The 10,074-nt window shown below is 34.7% G+C and overlaps 1 protein-coding gene across 2 annotated transcripts in view; it reads left to right on the plus strand.

The window, feature by feature from the left end:
* Positions 6,254-10,074, plus strand: part of LOC105160957 (pumilio homolog 2) — a 7,373-nt gene continuing 3,552 nt past the window's right edge. Inside the window, exons 1-4 of one of the 2 annotated variants that reach the window (XM_011078502.2) lie at positions 6,254-6,625; positions 6,833-7,388; positions 8,545-9,896; positions 9,979-10,074. The exon at positions 9,979-10,074 is cut by the window's right edge and continues 40 nt beyond it. In XM_011078502.2, coding sequence (XP_011076804.1) covers positions 6,843-7,388; positions 8,545-9,896; positions 9,979-10,074 — 1,994 coding nt within the window. In that variant the 5' untranslated portion in view covers positions 6,254-6,625; positions 6,833-6,842. Of the gene's footprint in view, positions 7,389-8,544; positions 9,897-9,978 lie in introns of both variants that reach the window. The other variant, XM_011078501.2, reaches the window with a different exon arrangement.

The raw sequence follows: 10,074 nt of genomic DNA on the forward strand, positions 1-10,074 counted from the left end.
AAAGAAAGAAGCAGGGTACATGTTTTTTTCCAGCAATATTTGCAAACTCCGACGACTGAAAGATCAAAATCACAAAAATTAAAAAATTGCATGACCTATTTGCTAGCTACCCTCAAAAGACAAAAGACGAAAATATTAAATTGCAAAAGATATAGGATCAAATCTGCTTATAACTCTTATAATAGAACAGTTAAATATATTTGACATATACTTTGAGAAATTTCTCACCAACAAACATATATATAAAAAGAAAAAAAATTTCACCAGATGAGAAAACTCTTTCAAACAATCCCTCGTATATTTCTTGTTGTTGGCAAGGAAAGATGTGATAGACCAGTAAATTATTTTTTGAAGTGCTGATTATCGACAATTTTGGATTTTTTTTCTTTTTAAATTTGATATCAAAATTATTACTTGCAAACGGTCCCAGCTGCTGATGCTACGGGAAACACGACACATAAATGAAGATGGACCAGGTAACGTGCTCATGAAGACGTGTATAATAATTCAAATTGAGCAAAGAAATTGGTAACTATTTTAAAAGTAGTGTGTTTGAAAATGTTAGCACTTCTTGGCATGTTGAATTTTCTGCTTGTTTCTTTGAATTAGAAAGTATGACATTTTTTTTTTTACTCGTTGCTTGAAAAATTACAAATATCTCCATCAAATAGAGAATAAGTATATAACTCCTATACAATGAGGTGAAATTACACTAGTAAAAATAAATTTTTTTATTACAATTAATTACCATGACAAAAGGAAGAACCATAATGAATACAAATCATTTATGAAGCTTCAGTCACTTACTCTGGTCAATAGAAAGAATCAAGAATAATACAAATTGAGCACGGCTTCACAACGGTTATTAATCGTTGTTTCTATAAGTGAGGTCAAACATTAACCATAGTTAAAAATTATGATAAATATTAATTTACTGTGATAAAAATTTAAGTTCTCGCATTGATTCTGTTTGACAGTGGTTAATTATTATTGATCACCAAGGGTTTTTAAGTAGTTGTCTTTTACAGTATAGCGAAAAATAACTTTTTTATAGTTTTACTATTTATTGTTGCTGATTTTTTTTTTTTTAAATTCCACCAATTTTTTATTCGAAATTGTAACTGTTAATATTTAGGGTAAGTTACAATTGTCTCCCCTGAAGTTTGGCATAATTATAAATACCCTCTCGTTGTTTGAAAAATTATAAATAACATGTAGCTCGTAAATGGTGAAGTGAATATTGCTATTTTACCCTTGTTGAATTTTTTAAAAAAATTAAAAAAAAAGTATTTAAAAAGAATGTAAAGGAAAAAATTGAGGGTAAATAAAATAGATAATCTAGAAGGAATACTAGTTCATAAAAATATTTTAAAAAATTATAAAATATATATAAAATTATAACTTATAATTTAAAAGAGCATTTTGGTGAGTTCATCACAAAAATTGGATGGATACCTAATGGAATGGGCTCATTGTTAGACGGACGTTAAAATCAGGGGGTTATTGTTAATTTTTCAAACAACAAGGAGGTATTTGTAATTATCCAAACCTCAAGAGAGGTGGTTGTAATTTATCTTAATATTTAATAAATATTTTAAAATTTAGTTTTTTTAAACTTCTCTTTAACTCCTTAGATTAAAATACTGATTTGATTTTTTATTATAATTTCATATTAGATAAGTTTTATAAACTTTATTCATAATTTTGATTTTTTTGTCACTTCTGAAATGAAAAAAAAAAAAAAGAGAGGCTATTTTATTTTAAGTTAAACAATACGTTATTATTATTTTTACAAGAGTTCAAAGTTTTCATTATTCACACAAGATAATTATGTCATATTCATCATATAAAAATATAAAAAACAACGGTTTTCTTTATTTAAAAAAAGGACTAATTTGACAATATTACAAACTTAAGAAATTAAAATGAGAAAATAAAACTTAAATTGACCATTTTACCCTTAAAAAAGTCAAAATTCAACCACATTTTAACCGAAAAATTGTCAATATGGACCAAATTAAAACAAAAATTTAAAGTCTAGAGATGAAAATTAAGAAATGAACTTGATTGACTAAAATAATTTTAAACGAAAATTCAAGGGATCAAATATAATATTTATTTATTTATTTCCTTTTTTTCAGCACAGTCTTCAGACAAATTGGCTTAATTATTCTTATTTTCCCCTCAAACTCTACATGAAAGTCTTGAAGATTGATAATCCTGCACTGGGATCTACCCATATCAATAAGGGTGGATTGGGCTAGAAATCAACCCTTGTCCATCATTTCCTTTGCATAAGTTGGGCCTGGTGAAAACTCATGCTGCCCAAGATTTACCTCCATTTGCCCCAATAAGAAATTAGACCTCTTGTGGCCTGATTTTGTCAAATCCAACCCATATATTTTGATTTTTGCTCTTATATCCATTTATCACACTTATTATCCATTGAAGTACACAATATTTTGACTTTTGTCATTTTTTTATCCATTACTTACACTATCGCAGTAAACATCATATTACTTTTATTAATTTATCATATTTTATAAAAATTTATTTGGACACCATCAATCATTTATCTGAATTATAAAGTAAACGAGTCCTCTAAGTGCAAGCCTATATAACACTGCACAAAGGGATTTCAAATATAAAGAGGTGCACTGGAAAACTAAACAACTCGAAACAAAGTGTAGCACTCCTTATGATACTACACTTTATTACCGCTAATTACCACCCTCTATCATACCCCTTTCCTTAATTCCAACTCATTTTATAAGAAATTTTTATTTAATCGATGAAATATATTCTATTTTTATCGATATAAAATATAAGTATAATAAGAGATAAGAACCATCGCCAAAAGTCTATATTTACTTTTCACTGATGTAATATCCAGCTGTACAAAGTCTTAGACGCAAACCCCGCGACAGACTAGCATATTTAATAACTACATAACCAAAATCTCGACTTCAGATATCACGGCTGATCCACCTAATACGAATAACGACACAACTCAAAATTCGATATGGATAGTCATTGTGACTTATCTCCTGAAAAAGTACGCGACAAAAAATGAGTGCCTACTCGTTAAGTATATTAACCAGTATATATATGTAGCAAGTCAAGTACAATACAATAATACCAAACAACCAATATTCGTCATATAATAACATAAATATAAGAAATAACACATGCCCACGATCACATATCAGCCTACGACATAATATCGAATGTTATAGTTTATTTTCTTATGATCCTGCTTAACCAAATTGGAATGCATCACTCAATGCTCTTGCAGGTATTGAACATTGGTATGCCGTAACTAGGATTATGAGATATTTACTTGGTACAAAAAAGTGTGGCTTGTTTTACAAAAAAATATCCTGTTGTACTTGAAGATTTTTCTGATGCTGATTGGAACACCTTATCAGGTGATTCATGTTCTACCACTGGTTATATTTTTGTTTTTGGTGGTGCTGTTATTTGTTGGAAGTCTAAAAGCAAACAATTATTGCTAACTCTACCATGGAGGTAGAGCTTATTGTTTTAACTTCTGTTAGTGAGGAAGCAAATTGATTTAGAGATTTATTATTTCAAATACCATATATTGAACCAACTGCTCCAATTATTCATTGTAAGAGCACCACTGTGATTGGTAGAGCACAAAGCCGTTATTATAATGGTAAATCCAGACCTGTAAGAAGAAAACACAATACTGTGAGGTCATACTTGATAAGTGATAATATCAATGTTGATTATATTAAATCTTGTGATTATCTTGCAGATCTATTAACCAAAACCTTCGCAAGAGAAAGGGTTTGGAACACATCAAGGGGGATGGGGTTAATTTGATATGCACTATCTTATTTTAATTATTTGTCATTCATATGATGTAAGTGCATTTTTATCCTATAATGATTTATGGAGGTTGAGTTTATTAACTCTTAATGAAGATCTGTAACTTGAATGAGTAGGGTGTAAGAATTACAGGAGCACCCTTGACAAATTTTACCTATAAGAGTGTGGAAGAGGCCTCTTCCTATAAGAATTAAGCTTATTCTAAAAAACACTCATGAAAATCAGGATAGCACAAAATCGTAATGTCCTGGATAATAAAGCACATATTAACACCTTGACTGTTATATGTGTGCAGTGATACTTTATTTTCCCTGGTAGTCATAGTTCAAGTCTCAGACCACTACTGACTCTAGAGCAGAGATTGTTTTTTTCACTAAGTGAAGGTTCAATACAGAACACGCCTTCATTATGCATAATAGTCTCCCTTCAACTAGTGCACTCTCTTTAATTTAATATTAAAATGAGCGGGAGATTGTTAGTATATATATTAATATATATTGCATTTTAATATTTAAATTATCCATATATATGTCTCTTCATATTCCATCCATTGATGTTGAGATTAGTGGTTTAGGTAGATGTTTATGGCCATAATATTTGTAACAATCTCTCTTCAATTCCGTCTTCCCACTACACCATACTCATGCACAATATTATATCCACATTATCAATTATTTATCCCCACTATCTCTTGTAACTGCATAAATTCACATTAAATGGTGGATACCACACACAATTATTGTATAAGAGAGAGTTATATTAGTTATTGGAAGATGTTCTTTCTAAGGGAGCTTGGGACTCTATTACTTCTTTAGAGTGAGTTAGAGTCGTACGACATTATCGGGCTATTATATCCTGAAGGGGACAAGTCAAGAGTGATACTCCTGGACCAGTGAGAATTTTGCTACAATGGGTTGAATCTCCTTAAAGAGAGTGAGATATCCGCACCTCAACCTGAAAATTTATTTTTATTTTTTCAACTGTAATTGTTATTTCTACAACAACTTTAAGGAGATTCATATGGCTACAGTTGAAAAACCAGCGGATGTCAATGTGGGAGATCTCAACAAACCCTTCCGTTTCAATGGTACCCATTCAAGAGGTGGAAGGATAAAATACTTTTTTGCGTAAGCCTTCTCAAGGTTTTCTATATTCTTACTGAAAAATAAATCCCAAACAAGGTCAATGACACTAACATGAATGAAATAAGTATGCTATCCACCAAGAGAAAGTGGAGAACTATAACAATGATGCATTCAAATGTCAGTATTATCTTCTCAACTGTGTATCTAATAATTTTTATGATTGTTATGATAAAACATACTCTAATTCAAAGAAAATTTGAAAAGTATTGTAGAGTAAGTATAGCGAAGAGGCAGGTGCGAAAAAATATATTGCTAGCAGAATTTTTCGATTATAAATGGTTGATAACAAATCAGCGGCTGACCAAACTCAAGATTTTATTATGATTGTTGGAGAGTCAGGTAGGAGGACGTCAAAATTAGAGATAACCTTATTGTTTGTGGCATCATTGACGAACTTCTACCTGCATGGAAGGAATTTCAAAAAAAAAACAATGCATCACAAGCAAAAGAAAACAACAATTGAAACTTTGATAATGCGAATCCACATGGAAGAAGAGGCAAGGGGCCAAGTTTCACTTATGCGCCACCTGAGTGCAGTGCAGAACCTATCACAACAAAGATAAAATTTAATTTCGTCAAATATGTGTACACCCAACTCTCACAGAAATACCTATTTGAAGCCAAAAAAGTAAATTTTCAAGAAAAATTATGGTAAATTATCCGAGAGGAGTCTATATATATGCCCAAGTTTGAGAGGCTACAAACTCTATAACAAAATATCAATGTATCCAATAGTTTTAATTTTTTGTTGCAAAAATAGAAAAATAGAGGTGACACCATGTAAACCTAGAAGGGAAGATTGTCCTACGGGTGTACAGTTACCAAATTCTTTTACAACTAAATGGCGATGGATAAGGACCAAAACCTAATCCTCTTAGTAAAAAAATGAGCCAAGACCAGACAAGTGCTTCAAAAAATTATTTCTTTTCAAGATATTTTTATGAAAAAATTATATTTTTTTCAATTAATACGAGGGTACGTAGTATTTCCACAAATGAAGAAATACCCCAAAATTAGAAAAGACCCCTAGATATTCTCAAATATGAGTAAAAGTATATATAATACAATGAGAACAAGATTTGGGCAATCTAATTTACTCTTCTAATTGTAAGAATCTAATTTGTTCCAACCCTAAATGAGATATTTTCTCAACTAAATAAATACTACCCATAAAATTCCATGTCATCAAAATAAATATAATAGAGAAAAGGACAAATCTAATCCAAAAATTCAGGCAATCCACCATTAGCGGAACTAAAAACCCTAACAAGTTTTTACCTGTAACCACCACAACAAGGGAGACAGTCCACTGTAAGAAGAAGCAGCAGCCCCCATTTGAACTTTTCATCTTGGCCGTTTACCTCTTCATCCAGCGGTCCTCTTTTCTTCTTTATTCATGCTATCACTCCCCTGTCGTGTCCCCCTTCTCACACCGTTCTCTCTCCTCTTCCCCTTTAAAAATGACATCACTCCTTGTACTATTACTCACTCTCACTCCGATCCCTCACTCCCCCAGCAAAATTGAACTACCATTAGAGTGAAATGAAGGAAAGCGAACACTCTCAATGGGAAAACCAGTATTCTTCCTAGATTCTTTTGAGTTTCTCTCGAAATTTGATACCTTGGTAAAAATTTACTGGAGCTTATTTATAAAGATTGGGTTTTTATGAAACCTTTATCGCCTTTAATTTTTTCTTGCTAATTTAAGGTAGATGGTCTGATTTTCTGGAGGTTCTCTTGGTGGGTTTTGTTTTTGTTTACCTAATTTGTTTCAGTTTTGTTTGTTAATTCCTTGGTGTATGTACATTTGTATATGTAATGATTACTGGTAGCTATTCGGAGATGATATCGGAAATGGGGGTGCGATCGGTCCTTGGTGGGGGCAGGAGCAGTGATTATAGCGAAGAACTGGGGTGGCTTCTGAAAGAGAGAGCGGCTGCGCAAGAGGCGAGTGATCGAGACAGGGAGCTCAGCGTTCTTCGCAGTGGCTCCGCCCCGCCTATTGTCCAGGGATCTTTGGGTGCCGGCTTTCTTGGTGGCGATGTTTCTGAGGGGGAGCAGAGGTCTGATGCAGACAGTTCCTACTACTACCAGAATGTGAACCTCCAACCGCGGCCCCAAACTCCTCTGCTATCGAAAGAGGACTGGCCATCTGCTCGGCGTCTGCAGGGCCCAAGTGGAAGCCGTGGGAGCTCAGCAATTGGTGACAGGAGGAAAATGAGTGGGACTGGTGGTGGAGGGGAGTCTCTTTTTTCCATGCAGCCGGACTTTGGTGTTTCAGAAAAAGAGCCTATGATGCAGGCGAAGGACTGGAGTGGTGATGGATTAATTGGATTGCCAGGGTTGGGACTAGGAAGTCAGCAGAAGAGCATCACAAATACGGTTCAGGTTGATAAACGTGGCAAAAATTTGTCGTTTTGGTTATTTTTTTGGAGTAACTTTTCTATTAGTGATTATATCTTGCACCCAGGTTAAGTTATTGTTGGGAGTTCATATTTGAATGCATTTTTCTTTAAGCGGTTGGATAGTGGTACTAAATGTATTAAAGAATTGCTTGCTTGTGTATGTTTAGTTATATCTGATGCTTGATGTTGCTAAACTATGACTGTTGTTTCAGTCTTCATTGTGTCCTAGTGTGGAGCAGTGATCCATTTTGCTCAATAAAATATTATGCATGCAACTTTCATGTCATGCAAGGATGCACATCGCTGGTTGTGGGAAGTTCATGCATGTTTGATCTTCACAGATTTTCTGCAATATAATCATTAATAGGAGAAAGTTTTTCTTTGTCAAGTGAACATTCCATCCGATTCTTCACCGACTGAAATAGCATTATATTTGTACAAATTTGGAGGCTTCTTCAAATGTTTTCAATGAAGCAGGGTATCCTTGATATCTTGGTGCCCATTAATACAGACAATAGTGAATTCTGAAAAGATGGAATATCCTAAAGTTGATCTCACATCCTGACAATAAAAGTAGAATAAGTATTTCGTGTTTTATAGGCAGTTTACTTTTGTTTTAATCTCGCTGTATGCCTTTTACTTTTAACCATTTTCCAATTAAAATTCTGATTACACTGCATTTAATTTGATTTTCCATTTGAATAAATGCATTTCATTACCGTGACACCAATGCACTTCTGACTATACACCAATTGTATTGCCTGGCTATACAGTTATTTGTTTCCTAGATTATGGTCTCTTATGCCTTAATTAATCCATCTAGCAACATAAAAGGATAGGCAGAAGGTATAGAGGGGATTATAACCAGAACGTGTGTCTGAGGGAATTTTTGAAAGCATAATTGTTCGACTTTTTCATTTCTTTGTTTTATGGTTGTTCTGTGTGGTTGCCATTTTGCTGAATTATTGTAATTGATTTTGGAAAGGCAGAAGTTTATCATTGGCTTGTCATTGATTTCATGGTTTTATAGTTGAATACTGGGCCTCATGTTTATATGACTTCCATTGTTAGTGAAATCTCGGTGTTTGTTGCTTCTGTGGCTTTTTAGACCTGAATTATGACTTGTGGTTCTGATACAGGATGACATACAGAATGCGGCATTTGTTACTAGACATCCCTCTCACCCAGCCAGCTGTGCTTTTGAAGATGCTGAAACCTCTGAATCCCATGTCACGCTCCATCATGAGTTGACATCATTGGATGCAATACATTCTGGCTTGAATTCGCAAGGTGTCTGTTCACTCCTAAGCACCAGTTCATCTGTACCTAAAACTTACGCTTCATTGTCAAGAACTGCTACTCCTGACCCTCAAGTTGTCGTTAGATCTCCTACTCCTCAGATTCCAGCTGTAAGCGGTGCTAGGATGAGCTCATTGGATAGGAGAAATTTAAATGTTGCAAACTTATATGATGGAGTTTCACATGACAAGGTGGAGTCTGCAGATCTCATTGCGTCTCTGTCAGGCTTAAGCCTATCAGCCAACAGCCTGGTGGATGAAAGGAAGCATCTGAAGCCTCTAATGCAGGATGAAGTTGATGCTCACCATAACCTCTCACAGTTGCAAAGAAATAAGAATCCCATCAGACATCCTTATTTGAATGAGAACTTGAAAGGGCCGCCTGGACCTACTCTAAATAGTGGAGGAAGTTCACCATCCCAATATCTTAACATTGCTAGTCCAACTTCATCATTGTCAAACTATGGCTTAGGTGGATACCCTGCATCACCATTTGTGTTGGGCAATCAGGTAGGTGGTGGTAATATTCCACCTTTATTTGAGAATGTCACTGCAGGGACAGCAATTGGCATATCTGGAGTTGACCCAAGAGCATTGAGTGGAGGGTTGGCATTGGGATCAAATTTATTGGCTGCTGCTGCTGAGATGGAGAACCTTGCTAGACTTGGAAATCACAGCTCACGGGATGCTTTGCTAATGGATCCATCATACATCCAATATCTAAGAGCAAATGAATATTCTACAGCAGCTGGTGCTGATCTGAGAACAAGCCGAGAATCTCTGGCAAATTCACACATGGAGCTTCTTGCACTTCAGAAAGCTTACTTTGAAGCTTTGCATCAGAAGTCTCAGTACAGCTTGGCTTTTGGAAAATCTAGTACTCTGAGCAATGGTTTCCATGGAAATTCTGCATTTGGTGTTGGTTTTCCTTACCCTGTAAATCCGATGGGGGGCCCAATTTACCCAAACTCTCCCATTGGATCTGGTGGTGGTCCTATCAAGCATGTGGAACAGATGATGCACTTTCCTGCTAGTTTAAGGAATGTAGCTGGTAATTTTATGGGACAATGGCCTTCAGAACCTGGCTGTAATTTGGAGGAAAGTTTTGCAGCTTCCCTTTTGGATGAATTTAAGGGCAACAAGACGAGGTGTTTCGAGCTTGCAGAGATAGCTGGTCATGTTGTTGAGTTTAGGTAAACTTTTTTCCCTACTTTCCACTGTTCATTAATCTACTCTGGAACTTGACAAGGTCCTCATAAAAACTTTCCTGGACAGTGCGGACCAGTATGGAAGTCGATTTATTCAGCAGAAGCTTGAAACTGCTAGTACACAAGAGAAAAACATGGTTTTCCATGAAATTATGCCGCACGC

Source organism: Sesamum indicum, linkage group LG4 (assembly GCF_000512975.1).
Source record: "Sesamum indicum cultivar Zhongzhi No. 13 linkage group LG4, S_indicum_v1.0, whole genome shotgun sequence".
NCBI lineage: Eukaryota > Viridiplantae > Streptophyta > Magnoliopsida > Lamiales > Pedaliaceae > Sesamum > Sesamum indicum.